This window comes from Penicillium psychrofluorescens (genome assembly GCF_964197705.1).
Source record: "Penicillium psychrofluorescens genome assembly, chromosome: 2".
Lineage (NCBI taxonomy): Eukaryota > Fungi > Ascomycota > Eurotiomycetes > Eurotiales > Aspergillaceae > Penicillium > Penicillium psychrofluorescens.
In genome coordinates, this window is record NC_133440.1 from 657,461 (window position 1) to 684,290 (window position 26,830).

General features: G+C 53.5%; 14 protein-coding genes across 14 annotated transcripts; 8 read left to right on the forward strand and 6 right to left on the reverse strand.

Moving 5' to 3' along the window:
• Positions 1-1,548: 1,548 nt before the first annotated feature.
• Positions 1,549-3,822, forward strand: PFLUO_LOCUS2447 (uncharacterized protein; the record flags this gene model as incomplete). The annotated part of the gene is made up of 2 exons (XM_073779588.1): positions 1,549-1,777; positions 1,910-3,822. 2 exons carry the CDS (start codon positions 1,549-1,551, stop codon positions 3,820-3,822), a joined length of 2,142 nt encoding a protein of 713 aa, XP_073636528.1.
• Positions 3,823-4,834: 1,012 nt separating this feature from the next.
• Positions 4,835-5,692, forward strand: PFLUO_LOCUS2448 (uncharacterized protein; the record flags this gene model as incomplete). The annotated part of the gene is made up of 3 exons (XM_073779590.1): positions 4,835-4,893; positions 4,973-5,071; positions 5,152-5,692. The coding sequence occupies 3 exons, from the start codon at positions 4,835-4,837 to the stop codon at positions 5,690-5,692; spliced, it is 699 nt and encodes a 232-aa protein (XP_073636529.1).
• A 174-nt stretch (positions 5,693-5,866) lies between these two features.
• On the reverse strand, positions 5,867-7,520 carry PFLUO_LOCUS2449 (putative U3 small nucleolar RNA-associated protein 7; the record flags this gene model as incomplete). The annotated part of the gene is made up of 2 exons (XM_073779591.1): positions 5,867-6,841; positions 6,894-7,520. 2 exons carry the CDS (start codon positions 7,518-7,520, stop codon positions 5,867-5,869), a joined length of 1,602 nt encoding a protein of 533 aa, XP_073636530.1.
• A 261-nt stretch (positions 7,521-7,781) lies between these two features.
• Positions 7,782-10,260, forward strand: PFLUO_LOCUS2450 (ribosome bioproteinsis protein tsr1; the record flags this gene model as incomplete). The annotated part of the gene is made up of 2 exons (XM_073779592.1): positions 7,782-7,890; positions 7,952-10,260. 2 exons carry the CDS (start codon positions 7,782-7,784, stop codon positions 10,258-10,260), a joined length of 2,418 nt encoding a protein of 805 aa, XP_073636531.1.
• A 358-nt stretch (positions 10,261-10,618) lies between these two features.
• On the reverse strand, positions 10,619-11,756 carry PFLUO_LOCUS2451 (vesicular-fusion protein S17; the record flags this gene model as incomplete). The annotated part of the gene is made up of 5 exons (XM_073779593.1): positions 10,619-10,858; positions 10,911-11,085; positions 11,162-11,468; positions 11,545-11,668; positions 11,727-11,756. The coding sequence occupies 5 exons, from the start codon at positions 11,754-11,756 to the stop codon at positions 10,619-10,621; spliced, it is 876 nt and encodes a 291-aa protein (XP_073636532.1).
• Positions 11,757-11,933: 177 nt separating this feature from the next.
• PFLUO_LOCUS2452 (uncharacterized protein) lies at positions 11,934-12,485 on the forward strand (the record flags this gene model as incomplete). Its single annotated transcript, XM_073779594.1, has 1 exon — positions 11,934-12,485. One exon carries the CDS (start codon positions 11,934-11,936, stop codon positions 12,483-12,485), a length of 552 nt encoding a protein of 183 aa, XP_073636533.1.
• Positions 12,486-13,053: 568 nt separating this feature from the next.
• On the forward strand, positions 13,054-14,186 carry PFLUO_LOCUS2453 (Mediator of RNA polymerase II transcription subunit 6; the record flags this gene model as incomplete). Its single annotated transcript, XM_073779595.1, has 3 exons — positions 13,054-13,141; positions 13,198-13,559; positions 13,608-14,186. The coding sequence occupies 3 exons, from the start codon at positions 13,054-13,056 to the stop codon at positions 14,184-14,186; spliced, it is 1,029 nt and encodes a 342-aa protein (XP_073636534.1).
• Positions 14,187-14,430: 244 nt separating this feature from the next.
• On the forward strand, positions 14,431-15,238 carry PFLUO_LOCUS2454 (uncharacterized protein; the record flags this gene model as incomplete). The annotated part of the gene is made up of 2 exons (XM_073779596.1): positions 14,431-14,477; positions 14,539-15,238. The coding sequence occupies 2 exons, from the start codon at positions 14,431-14,433 to the stop codon at positions 15,236-15,238; spliced, it is 747 nt and encodes a 248-aa protein (XP_073636535.1).
• Positions 15,239-15,343: 105 nt separating this feature from the next.
• PFLUO_LOCUS2455 (Proteasome subunit alpha type-6) lies at positions 15,344-16,251 on the reverse strand (the record flags this gene model as incomplete). Its single annotated transcript, XM_073779597.1, has 3 exons — positions 15,344-15,973; positions 16,038-16,149; positions 16,214-16,251. The coding sequence occupies 3 exons, from the start codon at positions 16,249-16,251 to the stop codon at positions 15,344-15,346; spliced, it is 780 nt and encodes a 259-aa protein (XP_073636536.1).
• A 348-nt stretch (positions 16,252-16,599) lies between these two features.
• Positions 16,600-17,220, forward strand: PFLUO_LOCUS2456 (Vacuolar protein sorting-associated protein 55; the record flags this gene model as incomplete). The annotated part of the gene is made up of 3 exons (XM_073779598.1): positions 16,600-16,638; positions 16,704-16,917; positions 17,087-17,220. The coding sequence occupies 3 exons, from the start codon at positions 16,600-16,602 to the stop codon at positions 17,218-17,220; spliced, it is 387 nt and encodes a 128-aa protein (XP_073636537.1).
• A 445-nt stretch (positions 17,221-17,665) lies between these two features.
• Positions 17,666-19,124, forward strand: PFLUO_LOCUS2457 (uncharacterized protein; the record flags this gene model as incomplete). The annotated part of the gene is made up of 2 exons (XM_073779599.1): positions 17,666-17,717; positions 17,767-19,124. 2 exons carry the CDS (start codon positions 17,666-17,668, stop codon positions 19,122-19,124), a joined length of 1,410 nt encoding a protein of 469 aa, XP_073636538.1.
• Positions 19,125-19,399: 275 nt separating this feature from the next.
• On the reverse strand, positions 19,400-20,347 carry PFLUO_LOCUS2458 (uncharacterized protein; the record flags this gene model as incomplete). Its single annotated transcript, XM_073779601.1, has 1 exon — positions 19,400-20,347. One exon carries the CDS (start codon positions 20,345-20,347, stop codon positions 19,400-19,402), a length of 948 nt encoding a protein of 315 aa, XP_073636539.1.
• A 3,678-nt stretch (positions 20,348-24,025) lies between these two features.
• PFLUO_LOCUS2459 (Vacuolar protein sorting-associated protein 68) lies at positions 24,026-25,320 on the reverse strand (the record flags this gene model as incomplete). The annotated part of the gene is made up of 4 exons (XM_073779602.1): positions 24,026-24,089; positions 24,147-24,244; positions 24,805-25,065; positions 25,225-25,320. The coding sequence occupies 4 exons, from the start codon at positions 25,318-25,320 to the stop codon at positions 24,026-24,028; spliced, it is 519 nt and encodes a 172-aa protein (XP_073636540.1).
• A 751-nt stretch (positions 25,321-26,071) lies between these two features.
• Positions 26,072-26,816, reverse strand: PFLUO_LOCUS2460 (uncharacterized protein; the record flags this gene model as incomplete). Its single annotated transcript, XM_073779603.1, has 3 exons — positions 26,072-26,453; positions 26,510-26,643; positions 26,697-26,816. The coding sequence occupies 3 exons, from the start codon at positions 26,814-26,816 to the stop codon at positions 26,072-26,074; spliced, it is 636 nt and encodes a 211-aa protein (XP_073636541.1).
• Positions 26,817-26,830: the final 14 nt, after the last annotated feature.

Sequence of the window (26,830 nt, forward strand, 5' to 3'; positions counted from 1 at the left end):
AGTTTATGATTGAACCGATTGCGAGTCACATACTCCCAGGTTCATAATGGGTATCCTTGTCGGTGCCGCCAGGAAGTTCTGACCAAGGTGCATGACAGCGGCCCGTTCTCCGGCGATCTTCGTCCAGGATTAGAAGGTTTACGCAGCTTGGCCAGCTTCATGCAGAACAGAAGAAGAATACGAGATTCAAACGAGAATTCAATTGTACACTATTTCAACTACAGATATATCCCACCCATCACAACCACCATCCGGCGAATTGGCGACCTAGAGACAGCGAGATCAGCAGATGTTCGCTTCGAATGTGGCATAGAACAAGAATGCATGCAGCGCTGGCAAATGAGTTCTCAGACAACAAGTACTGGCAAGTAGCAGACCAACCGGCGAAGGTCGGTCCGAATTCTCTCGTCATGGTCGACTTGGAAGGTAAAGAAGTAAAAAAGGGTTGTCATCCTCGAACAGCGACTCCGAAACAAACAAAGCGATGGGAACTTACCGAAGGATAGTGAGCTGTCAGGGTGGCCTGACCTGGGGGGTTAGTGGTGGCGCACGCATGATCGTAAGATATCATGACACCATCGAGTCACATCCTTCTCGGACCAGCCAGTCAATGGCACTACTCTCGAGGGAGAGCGGATGAGAGAGAAAAGAGAAAGAAAACGAACGAGAAAATCAAAAAGAACCAGACAAAGTCTGCTTCTGCGTCACGTGATCTATTACGTGATCCCATCGGGACTAGCGCGGCATGGATTGGAATCGCCAGACGAAAAAGGGACGAAAAAGCCTCACAGACTGGGAGAGTGAGTGAATATTTATCTCGACTGGAGATCGATTACCTCTATCCCTGATCCATTATATTCGTGTGGTGGTGTCCTGCTCCCTCGGGTCGTTCTCTCCACGGCTGTCGGCTCCCCCAGTCTCACTCTTTCGCTCCCACCGGGACGATCATCCTTCCTCCCAGGCCGATCGCGACTCTCTCCCTCCCTCTCTCTCTCTCGTTCTCTCGTCCCCTACTCCCATTCCCATTCGATTCTTTCGCTTCGCTGTTTTCGCTCAAAGAGTGGTGAGTATCTAATCCAGTCTTCCCCAGTCCTCCCCAGCCCCTCCACCGTCTTTCCCCTAACATCCGCCCCGTTCTGGCTTCTTCCCCCCCGGGAGCCAACTCCCTCTTATCTCTCTCTAGCCTCCTCCCCACTGACTCTTCCCCCAACCACCAACAGGAGTCGGAAAAGTCCTCGCCTTCATCGAGGTGAGAGGGACAGAGTGACTAGGACAGGCTGAGACCCAATCGATGCTTCAGCCTTCGCGTCTACTCCCGGCCTGAGTCGCTCTGCCTGTGTCTTGGCCCTCCGCCCCGACGCTAAAAGCGGTTGTCCTCCCACCCCCGGGCGCGTTCGCGAGATTCCACGCCTCGTCGCTCCCCATCGCCAAAGCGATTTCCGGGAAGTCTCCCCGCGGCGGTGACTTCGTCGCTCAACAATGATGATGGCGCAACCGTTTCCCGCCCACCAAGGCATGCCGCAGCATGGGCTGCCCCCAGGTCATCCAATGGCCGCGCAACATCCCAACGCCGGACACCCCGGGCCTGGAATGGTGCAACAGATGCATCCTGGTGTTTCCGCCCCAGGCGGCCCTCAGGTTAGCCAGGCGGGCCCCATGATGGGTGGAATGCCTACGGGCGGCACCGCTGGCGGCCCCGTACCCAACGCTCACGCTCTCTCCCATCTGAACCCCGCGCAAGCGCATTTGTTCCAGCAGCAGGGCTTCCCCCAAAACTGTAAGTTCTTACCCATCGGTCGCCTTTCGCCTCGCTAGTGCGATCGGCTGTCACCGCCATCGCTTTCTTGTTTCCCTCCCTGCCCCTGTATTTTCGTCCGATCGCATACTAACTATTCGTCTCAATTTTCAGTTGCAAATAACCCGCAGTTGCTACAACAGCACCAACAGCAGCAGTTCATGCGTCAACGTTTGATGTACCAGCAGCAGCAGCAACAACAGCAACAGCAGCAACAGCATCAGCATCAGCAGCAACAGGGACATGGCGGCCTACCAAATGGTACCCAGGGGCTTACTGCAGCTCAAATGGCTGCGATGCAGCAAAACCCGGGAATGCGGCCCATGAATATGATGCACATGCAGCAGCAGATGCCACATGGCCAGCCGCAGAACCTCCAGCAGCAACAGCAGCTTTTTGCGATCCAGCAGGCGCAGGCGCAGCAAGCACACCAAGCACACCAAGCCCAACAAGCCCAACAAGCCCAACAAGCCCAGCAGGGTAACCAGCCGGGTCGGAACACGCCGCAGCAGCGTGGCTCGGCACAACCCCCGAACATGCACGAGGGACAGGTCGGCACCCCTCAATCACAGCATGGCCTACCACCGAATAGCGGCACTCCCCAGCCACATCATACTCCTCTACCGCCGTCTAGCCAACCACCTCCGCAGTCGGCAGGAGGCCCTCAACACGCCCAGGCCACTCCAAACCCGCCGTCGCAGCAGCTGCCCACGTCCCAGCCAGGACAGCCGCAATCTGGCGGGCAGCAACAACCCCAGCAAGGTGCTCAAGGCCAGCAAATCCAACACTCCGGTCCGCCGAATCAGCAAGCGATGACTGCACAGGAGGCCCAATTGAAGGCGCAGCAACAACAAAACGCCAATGCCATGATGATGCAGCAGCAGCAGCAACGGATGAGCATGAAGGGTGCAACCATCTTATATCTCAACATGTTTGCGGAACATTTGAGCAGCTTCCAGAGTCGTGGCGAAACCCACGATCTCATTTATTGGCAATCGTTTGTCGATCGATTCTATTCTCCCGGTGGTGTCTTGCGACAGGGTGTGTTCAATCCGCAGGCTGGATCAAAACAGTTTGAAATTGCGACGCCAGCCCTCGCGCGATACTATCTGACCCAATTTACGAGTGGGATCCGTCACATTCAGATGGTGGTCGAAGGTGCCCGTGAGCGGGATTCACCCAACGGCGGCCACATAGTGGAGAGTCCTCGAACCTCATTTATCTACTGGTTTGCCAATGATTGCCAGCTCTTCACCAATGGGACGCTGCGTGCGCATTTCGACGTGAACAACAAGATTGAGATGCTTGATATCATTGTGACCAGCCACAATGAATTCATCCCCCGAAGCCAGGTGCAAGCGTTGGAGAATGACTTGAAAAACAGCCCCAAAGTCCCCAAGAATGCTAAGCGCGCCCAAAAGGGCGCACAGCAAGTCCCACCATTGCTACCGGAGTCCATGGTGACTGCCAATGGCGTCCCCACTCCCGTCATGGGCTTTTTGGAGGTGGCCGAGACGATTTCTCAGATGCAAATGCTCTTCCAGTTCTCGCAATCGAACCCCCAGATGTCCCCGCCCGAAGCTCTCCGGAACCTCGTCACTACCCTCCAAACCCACAATCCTAACGCCGGATTCATACCGGGTCCTATGAACCCAGGAATGCAGCCTGGGCCTAATATGCGCGGCCCCAGTATGAATACTCCAACGCAGTTTGCGTCCCCTGCTATGGCGCATCTTGGTCTTCCTGGCGCCCAAGGTTCCCCTCACATGGTCGGTTCCGGACATGCTAGCCCGGCTCAGAGTCACATGGCTGGTCCTCCGGGGATGCAGCCGCCTATGCAACCTTCTCCAGTGGGTGTGGGTAACAGCCCCAACATCGGTGGCAACAAACGCCGCCGCGCGAGCACCGTCAAGACGGAGGGTGAGGACGCTGGCGGGAACGAGGTCAACGGTACTGCCGCCCCCGGTTCCGGCAAGGTTAAGCCTAGTCCTCGAGTTCCCAAGCGGCCGAAGGGACAAGTCGCGTGACGTTGATGCTGCATGGTTTTTCTCGGTCATTTCTGTTCATCGTGTCAAGGGGTTTGGCGTACGATTTGGATATCCGGGCGAGGTTATCCCCCCTCGACCCTTTTTGCCTTTTTTGAGGCAATGACGGGCCCATTGAAAGATCTCCTGTTTTTCCATTTTCGGCTTATTTTGACGACGATACTATATTGCCAGCCGATATGAGGGCTCAATTGCTTCCTTCATGGCGTCCGGCATCAACTGGATCGGCTCCGACCCTAATGTTGTACTCTATCTCCCTTTCAGCGTTTATTTTGGTTGGCCTCGGGATCTGTCATCATCTCACACTGGTGCATGCTTGAATGTTCTGTTTCTGCTCGGGATTTGACGACTTCGATCTTTTGTGGTGGTTTTTGGTTTGACTCACTCGCGGTTCGTGTGATAGCGCTGTCATTTGTTTTTGTTTTTGTTTTTTTTCCCCCTCCTCTTTGATGGTCAGACTTCTTGATATCCGTATTGGTTGATTGGCGATGGAACTGTCTGGCGTCGGGCTTCTTCCTTGCCTTGATGGGGTTTTTTCTCCCTCTGGAGCTACGTCTGTGCTGTGCCTGTGAGGTTTCAGTGGAGTGCCTGATGAATTGCGCTCCGTTTGTATCTCTCTCTGTCCTCCACATTATTTTGACGAATCCACCATATATACCTGTTGCCATGAAGCCCATCGTAGTTGTAGTTCCCGTAAATGTTCGGCCAGCTCCGTCGGCCATCGGCCAAGATAGCGCGCCCGCTCGGCATTCTAGCGTTATCAATTATCAATAATAACCCCTCGCTCCACTGCCTCTCTTGTTTCTCCAACTGTGGACTTTATAATTGATAATCCTTCGCCATATCAACCACTGAATACCTAATCAACTACCTAGGTACTATGGCACACTCCCACTCCCACGACACCGGCCTAGGCCACACCCACGATCCCCTCGACGGCCACGGCCACTCGCACGAGATCCTCGACGGGCCGGGCTCATACGCCAACCGCGAGATGCCTCTGATCGAGGGCCGGGACTGGAAGGATCGGGCTTTCACTATCGGAATTGGAGGGTGCGTTATCTGTATTCCGTTGCTTCTTGCTCGCGGGGGTGTAGTACAGTGAACTGATGAATTGATTGCATATCAACAGACCCGTGGGATCGGGCAAGACAGCACTCATGCTCGCGCTGTGTCTCGCTCTGCGCGATGAGTATAACATCGCAGCTGTTACGAATGATATCTTCACTCGGTAAGAAAAAAAGATACTCTCTTCCATACACCCGCCACATCCCATATGGTCTGTTCTGTAGACTAACCGCGCCGGCACAGCGAGGACGCCGAATTCCTCACGCGCCACAAAGCCCTCGCACCCAAGCGCATTCGCGCCATCGAAACCGGCGGGTGTCCGCACGCAGCAGTGCGCGAAGACATCAGCGCCAACCTCCTCGCGCTACAAACGCTCCAACGCCAATTCTCCACCGACCTCCTCCTCATCGAGTCCGGCGGCGACAACCTAGCGGCCAACTACTCGCGCGAGCTTGCCGATTTCATCATCTACGTCATCGACGTCGCGGGCGGCGACAAGGTGCCCCGGAAGGGCGGGCCGGGCATTACGGGGTCGGACTTGTTGGTTGTGAACAAGATTGATCTTGCGCAGGCGGTTGGTGCTGATTTGGGGGTTATGGAGCGTGATGCGGGTAAGATGCGTGAGGGGGGTCCGACTGTTTTTGCGGTTGTTAAGGAGGGGAAGGGCCTGGAGCATATTGTTAACTTGATCATCAGTGCTTGGAAGGGCAGTGGTGCGTATGAGGAGAGTTTGAAGAGGTGGAAGGCTGGCGCGGTGAGGGGGTCGGGAAGTGTGGACGAGTAGATGATATAGGTAGTTGGGTTATTATCATTGCATGGATATGTTCTAAGAAGAAGTGGTACATGATACACAGACGATGAACAAAAAGGGTTGCTTTTCCGAATCCTCACACGCACCCAAAAAATAACGCCAGGAATGCAAGTATATATATCGAGATGCAAGTCATGAGCGAGACAACTAGGGACCCTTCTTGGCAAATCGGGCGAGAGCCGGACCGAGATCCTCGCGCTCTTGCTTCTGCTTCTCCCTGTAGCGCGCGGCATGTTCCTTGCGCAGAGTCTCGGCCTTGACCCGCTTCTCGTCGATGACATTGCCGCGGCCCTTCTTGCGCAGATACTTGCGCAACGCACTGTTGCGGCCGCGGCCACGGTTCTTGAGCTTCTCGATTGGGTCCTCGGGCCGCTGGTCTGGGTTGCGCTGCTCGCGCTGCTTCTGGTCGCTGACGGTGTCGAGTTTACCGATGATGCTGGGGTCGAGAGAGATCATCTCCGGCTGCAGCTTCGTGAGCAGTGAGTGCACTTCGTGCTCTTGGCGCTGCTTGACGTTCTCGTATGGGTTCGCTTCCAGCGAGTCGAAGTTGGGCTCGCCGGCGCCGGGGACAATCAGACTGGCGAATCCTTGGTCGTGTCCCACTCCCAGCACGTCCTCGAAGGGGCACCAGCGCATGTTCTCAATGCGTTGGCCATCACCACCCCAAGCCATGTATGGGCTCTGCACTTTGCCTTGGTCGGCCTGCGCCGCGTCGAAAAGCCCGCGCCACACGCTCACCTGCGTGCCCCAGCCCACTGCCGTTAGACCGCGGTCACTGATTGAAATGGATGCACCGGGCTGGTAGCACGAGTACGAATGAACCTCCCGGTACATTCGGATATCCCAGACACTCATCTTCTGATCCTGACCGGTCGAGACCATATACCGGCCCTGGCGATCGATTGCCATTGACCGAACGGGGCCACGGTGCACGAGCGCCTTGACAAGGGCAGTCTGCGAATTAGGTGACCACAGTGTCACGGTTCCGTTTTGATGTCCGACATGCAGGATAGCATTCCACGGGTTCTGGCAGAGGGAGGTCGGGCGGCCTAACCGAGTGGGCAGCTCGGCGACGGTCTGGCCGATCGAGGTATCGGTGTATTTGAGATAGCCGCTCATTTGCTGCGAGAAATAATTAGCATCGATTCGGAACAGCCAAAACAGGAAAACCTACCGCACTGGCAAGCAGAAAGTGGTATGGGAGAAATTCCAAGAAGAGCGGCTCCACATGCTTGTTGAGACAGTGTAACTCGACTCCATTGTGGTCATAGATGTAGACGTATTTCTTTTGGGCCACGGCGAAGAACTGATTATTGTGCAGCCACCGTGCATCCCGCACCGTCTCGTTCAGTTGGAGCTCGCAGCCCAGTTTGCCGTCCCGCCAGTCCATCGTCGCAACATGGCCCTTCCGCCCGGCGAGTAGCAGGTTGCGACCGTTCCGAGTGTAGTCCATCCGGTAGGGGCCCATATCGTTCAGCCTCAGCTCGAAGCCTTTCTTCGCGGTTTCCAATCCCACGCTGTCGCGGATCTCATCCTGCCGCACATTGTATGTCCGCTCCAACTCACCCTCAGGCTCGAGAAACCCGGGGTCGTGCTCGAGCAGGATCTCTGCATCTTTGGCTTTAAGAACGGCGTCTTTGTGCTTGGATTCGACGGCCTTGAGGTTGGCGCGCAGCTTCTTTCCCTTTGCGCTCTTGGCTGGGATGCCTTTGCCTCGTCCGTACTTGCTCTGCGCTTCGGATAGTCTCTGTTTGGCCTCGCGGTCTTCAGCCGTCGTCAGGGCCTTGGACGAGTCGGCCATTTTGAGCAGTGGTGAAGAGAGTGAGTGGATGAGGAATAGTTAAAAGAGAAAAATTGTGCCAAGATTCGCGCTCACCGCTCGCTTATCCTCCACCGAAATTTTGTTTTCTTATCAATCGCCTTTTCTTTTTTTCTTTCTTGTTTTTTTGCTGACTCCCACAATAATAATACTTTATACTCTTTCTCTCTTCTGTTACTCCCAGAGACCAGTACCAAGCTGGACTCTCTCCCATACCGCTTCAAGGGGTCTAGCGGTGCCAATATGGCGCCCACCCAGACGGTGCACCACCACCGCTCGACCACCAAGGCCTCCCACAAGCCCTACAAGTCCAAGCATGCCTCCAAGAGTGCTTTGAAGGACAAGGCAAAGGGTAAGAAATGCCGCAACCACTGTCTTTTTTTAAATTCGATTTCACTCCTAACACAATACAGGCAAAGTCGAATACGCAGAGCGGGGCACTCGCAAAACCCCCCACCAGCAACTCATGTCGAAGCTCGATCGCCGCAACCAGGCCCGCCAGAAGCAGCAGGTGAAGCACCAGGAGAAGGCCCAGGCAACCAGTATTTTCACCGGTCAGAATGGTGCTCCTCGCCATGTCGCCATCGTGCCGCTATCCGCCGATATCGATGCCGTCGCCGCCATTCGCGCGATCAACGAGAGTGTTGATGTCTCCGCTGATGTCTCACCGGATGGACCAACTCGTGTGCGAATCGATCGTTTCCGACAGAGTGTGCTGTATATTCCGGCCAAATACGATTTGCTGAGCTCTTTGGATGTCTGCCGTATGGCTGATTTCGTCGTTCTGGTGCTCTCGGCTGAGGTTGAGGTCGAGGAGGAGGGAGAACTTCTGCTGCGGTCAATTGAGAGCCAAGGCATCTCCAATGTTATGACGGTGGTGCAGGGCCTTGACAAAGTGAACCCGGCAAAGAAGAGGCCGCAGGTGGCGTCATCTCTGAAGTCCTTCGTCAACCACTTCTTCCCGTCCGTCGAGAAAGTCATGTCACTCGATGCGAGACAAGAATGCTCAAATATCATTCGCTCTCTCTGCACCGCAACCCCGAAGGGCATCCGCTGGCGCGATGAGCGTAGCTGGATGTTCATCGAACAAGTCCAGTGGCCAGAAACGAACTCGGAGACGGTGGACGATGTTGTGGTGACGGGAATTGTCCGTGGCAAGGGTCTGAAGGCAGACCGTATTGCGCATATTCCCGGCTGGGGCGATATGCAGATCGAATCTATTACGGCCGCACCGCTACCAATCACAAAGAACAAGCGGGAAGATGCTATGACTGTCGACAACAAAGAGACCACTTCTGTCCTGGATGGCCCCTCGGCGGATCAGGACGATATGGCTACGATTGCACCAGAGGAAATTGAGATGGAGGACGACGACATGCCCTCAATGGCTGATACCGAACGAAAGGGTGTTTTGCTCGACGAGCACCACTACTTTTCGGACGATGAATCACATATGCCGGCCCGACCGAAGCGGTTACCCAAGGGTACTTCCGAGTACCAGTCTGCATGGTATATTGACGATGTCTCGGATTCTGGGTCTGATTTGGAGGACGAGGATGAGGAGATGGTGATGGACACCGCCGGAGCACCTGAGGATGGTGTATTCCCTGATAACCACGATGCCATGACCGAGGGTGGCCCGTCCGAGTACCCCCAGTCGGAGATGTTCCTTGACCCGTCTCCTGAAGACGAAGCCCAACAGCTGGAGGAATATCGGGCCAGTCGCCGGAACGAGGCCAATGAGGATCTCGAATTCCCCGATGAGGTTGAATTGCACCCCAACGTGTTGGCGAGGGAGCGCCTGGCTCGGTTCCGGGGATTGAAAAACCTCAAGATCAGCCCGTGGGAACTGTCCGAAGACCGTCCGTTTGAGCCGGAGGACTGGCGCCGATTGCTCCAGCTCGGTGACTACAAGGGCACCAAGAACAGAATTCTTCGTGAAGCTCTGGTCGGTGGTGTCAACCCGGGCATTCGCGTGGATGTGCATCTCAAGGCAGTGCCGTCCTCTCTTCGCACCAAACCTCAGCCGATGGCGCTCTTCTCTCTTCTCCGACACGAGCACAAGCACACTGTGGTCAACATTAACATGACTCTCAACGGAAGCGTCGAGCAGCCCCTCAAATCCAAGGAGGAGGTGATAGTGCAGGTCGGCCCCCGTCGACTGGTAGTCAACCCCATCTTCTCGGCCGGCGACAACACACCCAACAATGTGCATAAGTTTGACCGATTCCTGCACCCCGGCCGCAGCGCCATCGCAACCTGGATCGGGCCCATGACCTGGGGCGCAGTGCCCGTCCTTGTTTTCAAGAGCAAAAAACCCGAAGATCCCGAGGTCCTCGACACGGCAGACGCCAACCCCCAAGATATCTTGTCTCTGGACCAGCTGGAGCTGATTGGTACCGGAACCGTTGTGGCACCGGATCACGGCCGTGTGGTTGCGAAGCGCGCCATCCTCACGGGCCACCCGTACAAGATTCACAAGAAGGTCGTCACGGTTCGGTACATGTTCTTCAACTCCGAGGACGTCAGCTGGTTCAAGGCTCTCCAGCTGTGGACCCGCCGGGGCCGCAGTGGTTTTATCAAGGAGAGCCTTGGTACCCACGGTTACTTCAAGGCCACCTTCGATGCGAAGATCAACCCGCAGGACTCGGTGGGTATCAGTTTGTACAAGCGTGTTTTCCCTCGCAAGGCGAAAGCGCTGGAGGATGCTGTTGCTGTCTAAGCGGGGGGGTTGTTCATGGCAAGGAACTGATGAAAATGATACCATTGACTACATGAGGCGATGAGAGACCATCTGCAAAGAACTATGTCTCCCCAAAAAAGCATCCGATAAATAGAAACGATGAATTACGATTTTTTCAAGACCCTAGAACCCAGTCTAGACGTATTCGGTCGATTCACTCAGCTGTATAGTAGAAGGATGCTAGCAGAATAAAGCATTAGAGGGTCCATGATCTGCACTCGTTTCCAGACCAGATGTACCTAGCACAAATCATCAAACCAAACAAGGTAAAAAAAGAAAACACCTATTGGGCGACGCATTTTAAACACTCTGTGCCCAGCACTAGAACCGCCATGATCTACGAAAAGTCCTCCTCCGCCTCCTCGATATTGCTCTTCACCCGCAGTAACATAGTCGTCTTCCACTGGTCGAGTGTGCTCATCCGGTCAAACATGTACAGCTTTTCAGAGAAAGACTCCTGGTCGTTCTTCTCAACGGCTTCCAACAGGTCTGCGAGCAGTTGGTGTTCCCTAGTCGAGGCGAAGGTCGGGTCGAGCTCGCGGTACGATTCGAGGGCACGGCCTGACTCGACCAAGTCCTGAAGAAAGGAGGTTAGTGTGACGATAAGGAAATTTTAGAGATAGATGTACTTTTGTGGCGAGGTGGCAGATGCCAGCCTTGAGGAAATAGTCCTTCACAGACCACCTCATTAGATTGTTCCCGACGGACGACTTGCCCACGCGCTCGTAGTGGTTGATTGATTTGTAGTAGTCCCCTTCCAAGGCAGCCAGATCGGCGACCTTGAGATAGTGCTTGTTTGCAAGTCTGCAGAATAAAACAAGAGTTAGTTCCTCTCCGTCCTCATATCAGCTCCGGGGTGGGATGGCGGGGTAATGCGTACGCCTCAGCATTATCACTCTCAAACCAGTCCGCAGCCTGTTCGTAGGCCTCTAACGCCTTCTTGTTATCACCCAGTTCCACCTCATACACCTCGGCCAGGTGCTGCTGCTGCGTCGCGGCACGGCGCAGGTTTCCCCGCAGAACATAGTGCTGGATGGCGGCAGAGAGCACGCGCGCAGCCTCGACGGGTTCTATCTTGCGGTACACTTTAAAGGCTTCTTGGTTGGAGTTCGCGGCATCGTCGGGCTCGTTGAGGTTCTGGGCTTGGATGGAGGCGGCTTTCTCGAAGGCTAGACCGGCTTCCTTGTCTGGATGGAATCACGAGTTAGTCAGTATAAGTTCCCTTGGGGACGACAGGAACCGGGGAGAGGGGTCGAGTCTCACTCAGTTTCTGGACTCGAAAGGCATTTGCTGCCTGTGTGTACAAGTCCGCGGCATTCTCGTACTTCTCGGTGCGTCCGCCGAAGAGGCTAAAGCCGCCTGAGGCACCAGAGAGCGCTTTGTCGGCCTGGGTGGGGGTCATAGTCAGTCACCATCGCTGTTCTTTGTTGGATGTATAAACTTACCTTTTGCAGGAGAGCACGGGGGTCGGTCATGTTGAGAGTAGGGGAGGTAGTTGGTGATCGAGGCAATAATAGTAGATGGAGGAGCCAAGTTGATATGAGCTCAAGGCGGGTCCAAGGGCGGTGACGCACACCCGCTCGTTTTCTCCAACCCCGAGTGGTGAACTCAACTCTGTTGGCTTCCCTCCAACTGTGTATACCACCACCGGGATGGCCAGTGTTCGCTCTCGATTGTTGACACGCTGCCGGCTCAACACAGCCTTCTCTCGTTTCTCCTCCTCCAAATCCAATGCAAATCTTGAGTCGATCCTCGCCGAGCCCAGCTGGTCTGTCCGCTCCCTGCTGCCTGACAGAGCCTCACAAGCCTCCTCGCCCTCAGTAACCCCCAAGCAACTCCACCATCTTCTTCGCCTATCGGCTCTTCCCCAGCCAGCCAGCGATGAAGAAGAACGATCAATGCTACAAACCCTCGAGTCGCAGATCCACTTCGTGAAAGAGATCCAGCGCGTGGATGCGACTGGCGTGGAACCCCTGCGCAGTATCTACGATGAAAGTCCGGAGGCAGTGAAGGAGACCACTATTGGGCTTGATCGTCTCCGGGATGCCATGGCGCAGGAACAAGTGACGGGGCGACGGAGGCGAGTGAAGCGCGTGCCAATCGCAAAGAACGACCGACCCGATGGCAATGCCTGGGATGGAAATGCCCTTGGTTCGGCGTCCAAGACGAAGGGCCCTTATTTCGTTGTTGAGACGGGTAGCTGAATATTTTCTGGACAAGCTACGCCGTTTACTCCACTATCTGCGGGAACAATAACATTGCCTCAGCTACTTTGTTGTTCGCCGCGCCATGGATCTCACGGGAAAACATGCCGCGATCTTCGACTTCAAACAATCCAATGCTCCCCCTCGGAGAAAGATCGCCTCTAAGACACAACCGGTGCATCGAAGAGCGTTCGAACCTGGCAATTCTAGGCTAGGGGTCGATTCGAGTTCAAATTTAGGACGGGTTGAAGAATCCCAGCTCCAAAGAGCTCGTGTTTCGCTGTGCTCGACGTGTTGAAAGGACGGCGCTCGGGTTGCCATGTCCGTATCGAGAAAGAATGTGATCAATTTCTCATCTTTTTGATGCCATTCAATATTTAAATCTCAATTTCTCTTCGTGGGTTATAGGCAGTCTATAGGTAGACAATGTAGATGTTGTGTTGGGGATCCAGAGCGAGATCTGCAAACAAGCTAAACATGATTCTTTCTCCGCATCACCTGTCTCTCTCTCTCCAACTCTTTCTCTTCTCCCTCTTCCTCCCTACACCACAATCCCTCTAATAAGACAATGGCTCAAGATGCCTCCATGGAGGAAATCCTCTGGCGATCGCCGCCTCATGTCCAGATGATGGGCGGCTTCCTGCACTCCAACAACAGTGAGCATAGCAACCACACATCCAACCCGACACCCAGCACTGACATCGCCCTCCAGTCCTCTTCTACTTTGCCGAATCCCCCTTCTTCGATCCCACCTCCAACAATGCTTCCCTCGCCATCCAGGCCAACTACAACGACGCCTTCCGCCACTTCGTCGAGACCCGCGAAGCCTTCGAGGACCGCTTGAAGACAATGCAAGGGCTGGAGTTCATTGTCGCCTACGACCCATTGCAGGCGGCCGCGCAATCCGATACGCGCTTTGCGCACGAGCCGTCGAATGTCTGGGTCGTTCGGAAACAAAATCGGCGGAAGCGGAGTGGGATGGACGACGAGGTGACCGTGCTGTCGACGTACTTTGTCGTCGGCGACTGTATCTACATGGCACCCTCAGTCGCCAGCGTTGTGGGAAATCGAATTGTAAGTTATCGTATCTCTTGTCATGACTAGTGTGCTGACCACTCCCAGCTTTCGGCCGTCACTTCTCTCTCGCGACTTATGAAAACTGCCTCCACCCTGCCGACATTCACCCCTTCCTACGGACACACGTATATGCCACCCACGCGTGCTACCGATACTACAGCTGCTGCCGCCCAGCAAGCCTCCCAACAAAGCAAGGAAACCACTCCTATACCCGAAGCATCGGATTCACAACCAGCCGGCAAGGCAGGCCTGGGCGTCTCAACCTCCAGCTCCAGCTACCAGGACACACGGAGTCTCGCAGAGGCATTCAACCTGCTTACCCGGTACGGCGACGAATATATGGACGAGAATCCACTAGCGGGCGAGCCGGGCTCGTTCATCCTGTCGCGGAATGGCGGCGAGACGGATCGCGCGGCGGGACCGGCCAAATCAGCATCCAACAAAATCACAGGTGCGACGACAACGGGGACAAGTACCCCCTCTGGTGGACCGCCGGGGCGAGTGTCGACGCCGCAGGTGCGTGTGGAAACGCCGGGCAAAGCGTCGGATAAGAGCAGTACGCCGCCGAGCTCGGCGGAGCATAAGGGGAAGAGGAAGAAGAGCAAAGCTGTTGCCAACTCATGATTCGTGTACGATACCCTTTTTTCTTTTTGCCTGTTACGAGCAGTGGAGTCCATCTATACTAGTCGACTCGATCCCTATCCAGTCATTTTCCGCCACTCGACCACAGGGCGTTCTTATCTTATCGCATATCGCAGCCTCATCTCTCCCACTTCCTCTTCCTTAGACTCACTCTCTCCCTGGCATAGACCGAGAGAAAGACACTCTTGTTACATTGCAATATCCCTACAACAACCCTCTTACCAAAATGCCTGCCGCCTCTTCTCAAGACAAGCCGGCCGTCGTCTGCGTATTGTGAGTGGTCACCACACCCCACGTATCCTCATAATCCCGCCTGCTAACGAAACAACCACAGCTGCGGCTCGAGCCCTGGCAATAATCCCGCGCATATGGTGGCCGCACGCGCACTCGCCCAAGAGTTCCACAAGAACAACGTGCAACTAGTCTACGGCGGCGGCACGAGCGGGCTGATGGGCGAGGTAGCCCGGTCGCTGGTCTCGCTCTCGGGCCCGAAAGCTGTGCACGGCGTGATCCCGCGGGCATTGGTGACGATATCCAACAAGAAGAACGGGGCCAGGACCGGGGAGATTCATGCCCCGCCACAGCCCGTGGCTGAGGGCGAGGGCAAAGCTGCCGAGCGCGTGGTGTCGGATGACACCCTGGACGACGGCATTCCAGAGTCCGAGTACGGCATGACGACCATCGTGCCGGACATGCACACGCGCAAGCGCATGATGGCGACCATGGTGCTGGAGGGCGGGCCCGGGTCTGGATTTGTCTCGCTGGCGGGCGGATTCGGGACTATTGAAGAGGTGATGGAGATGACGACGTGGAACCAGCTGGGCATCCACAGGGTGGGTGTGGTGTTGTTGAACATCAACGGGTACTGGGATGGTCTCTTGGGCTGGGTGCGCAATGCCGTTGCGCAGGGCTTTATCAGCGCGGACAATGGCGAGATCCTGGCTGAGGCGCGCTCTCCGGAGGAGGTGTGCCCGAAGCTGTTGGAGTATCGGGTGAGCAATGGGCGGATGCAGCTGAACTGGGGGCAGGAGTAGATACGTAGATAGGTTTATATACACTACACATAAATCAAAGATCAATCAAGACACCTTTCTTCATGTCTATCGCAAATCATTAACCCAATACAACAATAAACACAATCATGAATCAACCTCCATCGACTCGCCCTCGCCCGCGCCAGCCGAGTCCGCCTGCTCCAGTGCCTCCAGCAGCGGCACCGCATCCTGGCCCTCGTACAGCTTGAAGGCCTCCATCTTCCCGTTCGTGCCCAACCCCACCACCCCGACAGAGGTATTCTCCATCGTGAGCTCCTTATCCTGGGAGAGGGTCTCCTTGAGCGCCCGCAGGCCATGGGTAACCAGCTCATCACGAGAACAACCATCAAACTTGTCCAGATTCCGCTCAAGATATGTACGAGCCATCTGCGAGCGCGCCCCAATCGCACACGCCTGCATCTCGTGCGTCAGACCGGAGGGCTGGAACTCGAACAGGTGCGGGCCGGCCGCGTCCACGCCGGCGACCAGTAGTCCGACGCCGTACGGCCGTTTCCCGTAGTGCTGCGTATTGGTCTGCGCGCGGTCGCCGATCTGGGTCACGATGCGGTCCAGCGGGATCGGGCGGCCGTAGGTCATCTTCGAGCTGAGGGATTGCTGCTTCATGAAGTTGGAGAGCACGCGGGCGTCCGAGGCGAGCCCGGCAATGGCCACCGCCATGTGCGAGTCGACCTCGATGATTTTCTTTTGGTAGGAGGAGAGTTCTTCTGCGTTGCGCTGTTGATGTGGTCAGTCAGCCGTTCCGAGGATGGGATGGAAGAAGTGATCCGGGATATCCCACCTTCAGACCGACCAGCACGGAGTGCGTCTTATTCACCAGGCCAACTACCACGGATCCTTGCTTCACTGCTTCCTGTGCATACTCCACCTGGAATATCCGGCCCTGTGGAGAGCTGTGCCTGAATTAGCAGCTGGGATGGATCCGAGCAGGGGAATGATCATTGGGGAGTGGCCTACAAGGTGACGGCATCATTGTCGTAGTTGTTGCGGAACATGGCGAAGGAGATGCGGAGACGGGGTCAATGGAAAAGTGGTGGGCAGCAGGAGGACAGGGAAGAGGATCGAAGGGAAGATGAGCTGGGAGAGCTGCAGGCAGTCAACGTGACGCGGTGAGTGAGCTGTGGCGGCCTCAGGCACCAAGACCCAGTGACTCCCGTTGAGGTGTCAGCCAACGTCACTTGCGCTTCAACCGTCGCTGTCTTTTCCACTCCCTCTTTCCCGCCAGATTCCTGCCAATGGGGGCATAACAATCCCTGTGTTCCCCCTTATCCCGTGTAGCCTGTTCAGCGCCACGCCACCTCCGTTTTTCTTGACTATCAGCCAGCCTAGGCGTCTCCGCAATCATGGCGGCTGGACTCAAGACCATCATCGCGCTTTCGTTCGTACGTACACACAGAGCCACAACCATATGATGACTGCGTGAGTACGCCATGCTGATAACATGCAGGTCCTTGCAATCGGTTTTCTCCTCGTCATCCTCTCCTCCGCCCTGTGGCACAAGTACTGGCCGCTGCTGGTCGTCGCCATCTATGTGATTGCGCCCCTGCCGAACTGGATCTGCTCACGATGCGCAAACCCGGATGATTTCATGGATAGCTCGAGTAACTCGGCTATGGACTTTGGCCGGTTTATGACTGGGTTCCTGGTCTTGACGGGTATTGGTGAGTTGCTGCCTGCCTCTCTTTTCCCTTTTGCACTCTCGCGGGGTCCTCGAGCGTGGCCCGTTTTGAAATTCCTGGGCAGATGTACTATCGGCTACTATCCTGCTCTCATTGCGTTGTTGAATTGTTGCCCTCCGCTCGCGTCTTTCGCTAACACCATCTCTGGCAGCACTCCCCGCCGTCCTGGCGCACAGCGGCGCAATTGAAATCCCGGCCATGATTATGTCGATCCTCGGAGGATTGCTGATTTACGGCACCATTATCAGCTTTTCGATGTTTTTCCAGGAAGAGGAGGAATTCTGATCGGGGGATGTTTGATCTTTGGATTGGGAAATTCCGCCGGGCTTGACGATGCCGCTGGTCGCAAGGGATACGCTTTTACAACTATGATATTGCCTCTCTTTTTTTATGACCCGTTTTCTGATTGTGATGGATGCTCAATCTGCTTTTGTACGAGGGGTCGGGGACGGCTTTAGCTTCGGCCCCTGTTTCTCGATGGCTGCAGCGCCCACTTTGGCTGTGATTCTCTGCGTGTATTATAACATGGCGGACATATAGAGTGGCACTGGGGAATCTAGGACCACTGGATGCGATTTTCGTTTATTCTAAGCCTGTTTTATGCATCTACATAATTGTAGTCGCGTATAACCCGTCACGTGGCGTGCCGCCCATCGCGTCTCTCAGAAGGCGGCCGGGGATTATTATTGACACAACCAACTGAATATGTGAATGCTGCAATTAGCCAACAATGAACGTCTGGTCCGGATCGGTCGCCTTAGATCCCGACCTCCAGCTGGAAGGTAAACCACCCAACGCGTCTCGCCCGTGTTCCTCGCTGACCATTATGAGGGATCCGCTTGGTCGACCCGACCTCCCACTGGCAATCCGACATTTCCAAAGAGGCCAAACTGAGTCTTCGGAGCTTCGTGAACCCTGCCTTAATCCCACTTCACGCGCGAATAGGCCCCAACCTCGAGTTTCACACGTCCAACGCGGAATCATCACAATGGCTCCAGAGCAAACTGACCAGCGCGATCTGGTTGAACGATGACGAATTGGACCTCCACCGGTCCCTCCAATGCCCTGTCGGCCTGCTGGTCAGCGTCGAGGGCACCATGACCAAGAAATCTTCCGGCGCAGTCACTTCAGACCTCTTGATCTACGGCGTGTTGTCTGGCGCATCCGCCTGTGCGCGTCCACCTACCCCACCGCACTCGTCACCATCCGAGGTGAACGGCCCTACACCTTCAATTAGTCCGCACGAGTTGAGGATCTACGCAGCTCCGCTATCTACATTACTTCTCACACAAGTGCACGCCTTCCCATCTCCACCACCCAGTACCGATGAGGCACAACATCAAGATGCCCGTTGCGCGGAGTTTCTGCCGGATATCAGCTCGCCCAGCCCGAAACGCAAGCGGGTCGCGAGTCTATTTGAGGTTGCGGCACAACACCATCGTCGAGTACGGCAGAAGGGCGGAGAGGGGGTCTCCCAGCTGATGGCACACGCGCGCCCACTTTCCTCGTCATCACAGAACCTGCAGTCCCTCCGCATAAAGCGCGAGCCAGAAGAAAACGGGCCACCTCTGGACCGCATCGCCGCGCATAGATCCCGCTCCATGTCTATCGGGGCGGGACTGCATCGTCCCGGTAGCGTTCGAGGCGCACGAGCAACACCCGGAGTCAACGCGGATCCACAGAAACGCGCACCAACCCCGAATCCTTTCCTCGAACATAATGCCCGCCGCGGCTCGCAACAAATACAGCTACAATCCTCTTCGTTATCTACGGAAGAAAAGCCCTTGCTCTCCTCCCCTGGCTCACCGTCAAAGGACCCTGAGACTGTCATCGCCGAGAACAAGAGCCTCATCACCCGCACTATATTGACTTGCATGCGACTCTACGGCTTCCATCGTGCATCCATGCGAGCTGCCTCGATCAGACCTGCTCTGGGCGCAACAGATCCCGAACTGGACAGTCCAGCCGAGGGCATACGCGCAGAAACTCCCGCTCCAGCTGTCCCGGCAGATGACGATGAGTTCAAGGCTATGTATCATGCCACATATAAAGCGGCAGCTTTTGCACTGCGCAAATTTTTGAAGGAACCGCTGTCTGCTGCTCCAGGGTCTGCGCCAGCGATTTTGCAAAAGGAGAAGGCTATGATTTGTATCGATGAGTTACTGCGATTGTTCTGTGAGGAGCATTAAGCGGTAGATGATCTGTGATGATAATCTGTCGACACGATGCATTGAGTTCGGGACTCGGCGTTGGTCTTTATTAGCATGTTTAGCATTTTCATTCTTAACACGGCGTCATGGGATAGCTTGCGATAGCTCGAGGAGGGTAAATCACTCAATGACATTTATGAGCAAGATGATACGCTTCAAATCTATACTATAATACACCCGAAGAGCCTCACAAATGGTGGAAGTCAACGAAGAACCTAATTATACATAATCGGAACACGCATACCCTGCCCAATTTACTGATGCAACCACGGCGCAGAAAGAGCCCAGAACAAAATCTGCGATCCCAACTCCTTCTCCGCAAAGCCCATGAACTCCTCTTTGGTAAACGGCTTGCTCGTGTTTGGGTTGATCGCCGCCAGGTCGGGCTCCTGCACGGCAACAACATTAATCGGCACCCTATGCCTATACTTAGACATATAGGGGTAGGCATTGTTCTCCATAGTCGTCTTGAAGGGGATATCATCGGGCCCGCCGATGCCGACGCCATGATCGGCAAAGAAACGGAACGAAGAGGACATGTAGTTGCGGGCGTTTGCCCAACCGCACGGCCAGAAATTGACGTATTGCACTGCGTAGGACTGGTTGAATACGCTGGCTAGGTAGGCCGCGTTGTCGAGCGTTCCCTCGAAATAGCTCTGGCATGTATATCCCGAGGCGGTGTTGTTGGACTGGACTTCGATGGATACCTCGGGGAGGTTGAACCCGTAGACTTGTCCGTCGAATCTATCCGCTAAGGCTTTCAGCAGATGCTGGAACCTATCACGAACGTGCGGATTCCACTGCGCCGCCGCCCAACCCCCGGCCACGAAGTTGCTATCGCAATCATCCCCATCGCACTGGGGCACACTGCCGTTGTTGTAAAGGGGCTTGTGGAGATAGCGCGGGACAGGATCGTACTCGAGACTGAAGCTGCGATCCTGGATCTGGACCCAGAGGTTCTTGCCCCTGGAGCGGGTCTGGTTGAGGTCGTGTGCTATGGCGGAGAAGTCGTATTGGCCTTCTTGGGGCTCGAGGGATTTCCAAGTGTAGAGATTTTGGATTCCGTGGATTTCAGGACGTTCTAGGAGGGAGAGCGCTTCTTTGTTGATGTCGCTTGTGTACAGCCATTGGGATAGAGATGCGCGAACTTGGTTGGTGCCGATGGTTAGGGCAAGGAGGTAACGGCCCACGGTGAGCTTCATGTTGAAGGATCAATGGTAGAATTGGGATTGATTGATTCCACTAAGGTAGAAAAGATCTCCATTATATATCGCATCCCGGTTTATGTTGATTCTATTTCTTGCTGCCTGAAGAGAATTGTATCTACAAGCGAGGGTAACACTGCCACGCAACTTGGTCCCACCGGACAGATTAGGTGTGCGGTGATGTCGATCTGAGGTTCGCTTCAGAGCGGGTTTGAAACATTTAAACTCAATTCAATCAGACTTGAAGAGTCTTGTTCAGAAAGCGGAACTGGCCGGTCTCCACATACCCTTCCTAGACTGTGGTAAGAATGTCGTGTGAATAGAACCGCGGTACACTTCATTGTGTCTCATTTCTATTTTGGTTCATAGAGGACGTACGTATCTAGTATTAAATTGGACCTAGGCAGCAAGATCATAACTGCCATAATTTCTATCGCTTGTCATCATATTGACGAGATTGCCGTTCTGTGGGGCTCATCTCTCCATTCCAATCGTCTTGAATGGTGCATTGTCTTGGCACCTTCTAGCCCTAAGTCGAGTGAATGGTGGCACAAATCATTCGCAAGACCTACGGGAGAAATGTATTGGGAGGCTCATGACGCCTTGATACTAAAGATACAATGAAGCCATATTAAGATCTAAAAGCCGAATTGGAATTTTTTTTCTCTTACTACTCGAGGTCAATATTGGCAGATTTATTCACCGTATCGAGATCTGAGCCCAGGTTTTTGTCGGCGGGCTGTTGTTGCAGACATGTCACGTATGTTTGCAATAATAGCAGGGTCATCAAGTGTGACATATATGTTTCTTCAGCTTAACCATTCGCTGGAGCCTGTAAGTCCACTTTGTCTCATGATTTTTCTCCATTCGTTGTATCTGGCCTTATACTATCTCAAAATACGTAAATGTAGGCCTCCAAAAAACCCCAACCAACACTAACCTTCAAATCATCGCACTGCCGAATGACTCCTCCTGAGCAGCGGTCCATTGGACCTCGGTCCGGGATGTTGGAGAGCCCCTGGGCCGGTCATGTTATTAAGGAATAGGCCCCAAATATTGAGATCCACGAAGCTGAAAGCCGGTGAACTAGCGACCATGCGATCAAAGCCCTCGAGGAATTTGGACTTATTTCTACCACTTACGGACTCTGGAATGGCAGCCAAGATAATATGACTTTCTGTATCCCTCTGGGTAGTATTGGGGAGGGGGTTGAGGAGATATTGAACCATGACTTTGGGCGTCCGTCTACCTTGATGGACTTTGATAATATGAGAGGGCTACAAACGGGTTCATACTATGAGGTATTTTGTGAGTGGATGCAGAGATTTTGAGGGATTATTTTGCCAAAGAGACTAGTGCAATCGATTGAAATGCGTGATATCGTCTTGAGAAAGAATAGATAGGTGGCAAAAACTATCCCGCATAGCTACTAACTGCAACCTACTACATATCTAACCTGTATAATACCTACTATTGAACGCCATTTTGCTACCGATTGATCACTTCATATTCTCCATTTCTCTGTGGTCGATTACTATAAGAGGCCTGCTAACTAACGTATTCCGTCTTGTTACGTACGATCTCCTTTAAGATCATTATTGACATGTCTTGACTCCGCTCAGTGGCGAATGGTCGCCTAATTCGTCTTCTCGTCTAGTTCTCATGACATGTAGCTGACGAGTATCCCAAGGAAGGGTGTTCGGTCGTTTTCGTTGCGCATGATGTCTCACACCCTCATTAAGGTTGAACGTTGCATAAAAGGCTAGCCATGCGATTTCCCACAATGTCTCCTTACTTTCCAAGATACAATGCCTGTTTGCGGCCATTTGCTCATCTTGAACAAGCTCATCTCAGGCAACCCGCATACGAGGCTGTTACGAAGTCGTTTGGTCTAATATGTTGTGTCACTCGAAAGGATCTACATCTACATCCCGCGCTGAATCTCTCAGCTTACTTACATGCCCTTCCCCCGGACCGAGACCCACTTACAGAGAGAAGATAGGTTTGAGGGTTTCAGAGCGACAGAATGCCGTGGCTAGGCCGTCTCGATAACTTTCTCGCTCTAGTCATAGAACCGAAGGGTGTGAAATCTCGATACTCATAGAATTCCAAGTCTGCGCGGAGGCACTACGAAGGTTGTCGCTCGTCGCACTGTTTGAGTAAGAGGCTTGATCCATGTCAGGTTTGGCATACTTTGATATGCCAAGAGCGACTCAAGGCTAGGTTCCGCGCTGTGAGCCTTGGCGACTGGCCGTATGATGAGTTGCCCGAAAGGAGCTCGTAACTGCAAGACCGACACACGCCGTCCACCAATGGCAGGCCCCGCTCCATGCCAGCTGAGGTGTAGGATATCTGTAGTAATCCACTTAGCTGAGAAAGGAGTGATGAGTGCCAAGCCGCCTCAGTAGCAGGGATCGGCCGCCCTGCATGCGTTCGAAATGGTTCCCTCCTTGGGTTAAGTGAGACCCAATCTGATTGGGCTTCCCTGTGACATCCCGCGTCGTAGTATACAGGCATCGTGAACAGTAGTTTACAGTCATGTTGAACTTCTTCACCTATAATATTAGCGGACGCTGTTTGCATGAAGCGTTGGGCGCCTAACCAAGGATCAAATAGCTCATACCGTAGGTTAACTGTTATGTAATGGGACTAGAAAGACGGCTTGGCATTTTTTTTGAAGAAGTATAAAAACTTCAAAATATCTCCTCCAGAAATCCGTACTCTTCGAACTCAAGCCTCCCTGAACAATCAACAACTTCAATCAAAACACTTCGTTTCAATAAACAACAACACCTCTTTTCACCATGAAGGTTACAGCTCTCATCTGCACTCTTATGGCTGCCGCCACCGTCAGTGCTTCCGCAGTCTTTGAACGAAACGTTCTGGACACCTGCGGCGCCGGCTATGGTAGTGACCAGAGACGTACGAATAGCCCTTGTGAAGCTTCGAACGGAGATAGGAATTTCTGCGGTTGTGATCGGACTGATGTGGTATGTTAACGTATCCAGGTTGAAATATCAGAACCACCTTTGCTAACGTGTATTTCCGTGAAAAAAGGTCCAGTGCATTAATGGTTATTGGACACAGATCCAGGACTGTGGCACTGGCGATTGCGCCGGTGGCTCCCAAGGTGGAGCCGCGTGCTAGAATGAGAACATCGAGTGTACTGAGACTCGGACTGGAGTGGTATTTTGAGGGGAGCTATGGGGCCGAACTTGGAGAGATTCAACATCAACCAATTTTGGAATTCGGTTCAATACATAGTTCGAAGCAACGTGTTACTAGTCGCTCATTAGTCGTTAGGTAGTCTACAAATTGCAACAGTACTGTTAGCTGGCTTCTTGGTCGTGGTGTCGAGAGGTATCTCGTAAATCTAAAGGTGACGGAGAGGGATGAGAACAGACGTAGGGGAGCCAGCCTTAGAGATCCCCGGCCTAAACCCGTATTAATTACTAACTTCTGACTTGTTACGACAATTGTTCCCTCCCTGTTTTGGCGATTCGTCTTGTTGAATCAAGATATTACCTACCGTAGTCTAGAAACGATCAACAGAATGGATGAAGATGAAAGACATCAATTGTTGCTAAAGGCTCAAAAGATGCGGAATCCCCCCCCTTTGGGACAAGAGCAAATACAGTACACACAACACACAAACCGGATCTCCACCGTATCATATCATAGAGCAAGGTTGTAAGTGTAGTCATCTTCGATATTTTGCGATACCCACAGCACAACAGTGCTAGTCGAGGATATCAGTCTCCTTGCCAGAGAACAAGACAAAGAATAGACAACATACCTGAGCATGGTCAAAGCATTGGCAATGACATTGGCGATTCCGAAGTAGAGCGTCTGAATCGGGTAATCCTTGATGAGATATTTGAGGACCATGACCGTCTGCGAGGGAATCCAGGGACAAAACGGTTAGCCTGAGGTTCAATCCTGGGATGTGTGACGATAGTGCGAGAAAAAAATAGAATGGGGAAAAGAAGAATCCAGCGTGATCTGGTCGTGACTGTCGCTGGGTAAAAAGACAAAGGGGAATCGGTTCCTGTCGTTGACCAGAGAGTCTGTTCGAGGGGCTATTCAGCCACCACGGTGTGGTCAACCCCGACGGTGTGGAGGTATTTCCGATAGACCCAGACGGTTATATCGGTAACGACGATCAAAGCAAGAACATCGACAGTATGGCTTCCACTAGGAACGACATCCATGTATGAAGCAGCTGCGATAAGAAGGATTGAGAGTAGAGAGTCAAATGGCTGCATCCAGACGATGCGATCGACAAGGTCGGACTCGGGGGAAAGATGCGGAGAACAGAACACAATGCAGGAAAGCAAGCACTGTGGCAGAAAGCAAGACAGAAAGACCAGTCTGGAAGGGACTCCCACGCTCCATATGGTGCAATTGATGAGGGTGTTGGTCAAGAAGGAAGACAGAAAGGAAAGGAACCATACCACACTACCTGCAAGACCACCAGCCAGCATGGAAAACCCAAGGAACAGGACGAAGCGGGCCTTCCAGGCAACACCGCTGCCGCTGTAGCTGAAGCTATCGGCCTGCAGACGGGACTTCTCGATGGAGTTGATAACGAGCATGCCGATGGAGGAGAAGATGAAGGGGATCCAGTCGACGAACATGACGTGCACGTCGGAGCCATTGCGAGGGCTGTGCGAGAACGACGCAGCATCGATCATGAAGAAGAAGCCCACGGCGAACTATGCAATCATCCATCATTAGTTCTTGATTTCAATTTCTGAACGTTTGTTTCATCTATGAAAGCAGAGAAAAGGGAGGGTGGCCAGTGTGCGACCAGTGCGAGAGCATGCCGGTGCACACTGGTCGGTCGGGCTGGTCTGCTGTGGGGGATCACTCACCAGCGCGCCGGCGACGCTCACGCCAGCGTTACGAACGGCAGCGTTATTCAGCCACTCAGGCTTGGAGAAACGGAACAGGCGGTTGTTGGTGTCCATATTGGAAGTTGACAAGAGAATATGGAGAGGAGGCGGTTAGGGAACGAGCAGTGAGGTGAAACAAAGAGAGATCGGGAGAGCTACGGGGGAACGAATATGACGACAGGCCGGACTAATGTTTCGCCGGCCAACTGCCAGATCTATATCAACAGAAAGGAAGGACAGACGGCCAGAATTATTTGATTTTCAGTATAAACTTACTTCCATATTACAATGCGTCTCGAAACTAAAGCCATAGAAACACCTCCCGCTCTCTGTATTCTCCAAATGACAATGATATATATCTCAAAAACCCCTTCTCTGTTAATGTACTTATCTATCGGTTTTTCGGCTTGCAGAAGGACCACTTTAATGCTATATTCTGGGAGATAACATTATTATTTCATGTTTATTGTCCATACCGAGCCTTAGACTATGATAGACCACGATATGAGACGGAGATGTCTAGTAGGCCTTGGTCTGCTTTTGGTCTCTGCCCACTATTATTTTTTGGGCGGCAGCCCCATATTAAGACATTATTAAAGCTTTTCCTCGCCCCAAACCGCTTGTCTGCGCTGGGCATTTGAGCTCTTTGAGCTCTCCTCGGCTTCTATGATAGAGATGAGTGTCTCCCAGGCTTTAATTTCAGGCTACTCCTCCTACTATCTTTCCCCAGTGCGGTCTGCTTCCTCTAGGGTCTCAAGTCCTTAATGAATACAAAAAAAAATTACATACCCGTGATCGGGATCAAGCAGACAAACACAAGTTGGATCTACCAAATAATAGCCATCGCCAAGGCGACGGTGCCTCCAACCATCCAACGCACATTCCCAGTGACCATTCGCATAGCAGCGTTAGAGGGACTAGTGGTGGTCGCGGCAACACTGCTGGTTGAGGAAGCAGTACCCGTGACATTAGTAGGATTGGCCAAAGCAGTGGTCGAGGCAGCGGGCAAAGCAGAGGCAGTAGCACCGGTGGAGGGAGAAGCATTCCCGGTCTCAGTTGCAGTTATATGGATAGCCCGGAAGCCGCCGTAGGGCATGCTTTTGATGTCAATGCCTGTAGTAAGCGCCGAGGTCGAGCCATCTGAAATCATGGAGGCCACGCAATCGACGTGCGTTGAGCCCTGGAGCTTGCAGTGTTGTGAGACGGTTCTACCATAGAGTATATTAGAGCCAAATGGATAATATTAGAGCTCCGAAATTCTTACTGGGGACCGTAGGAGTAAGCCATCTCTAGAGACGAGCCACCCTCGGTGATGGCGTAGCCATTCGATGGTAGACCGCAGGAATTCGAATCCTCACCCTTAGGACAGTTGAGAAGGTAAGTCGTCATAGTGCCGCTCTGGAATGCTACAAGTTAGCGCATTGATAGCCATAATTGGACATTAAGCGTACCACGCCCAATATTCTGCCCTCTAGTGACTGGACATCGAATCCTGGAATGAAAAGGGTGACCGTGCTATCAGCAACCGCGACAGAGGCGCCAGCCAAGACAGCGAGGGATTGGAAACGCATATTGGACTTGTGGT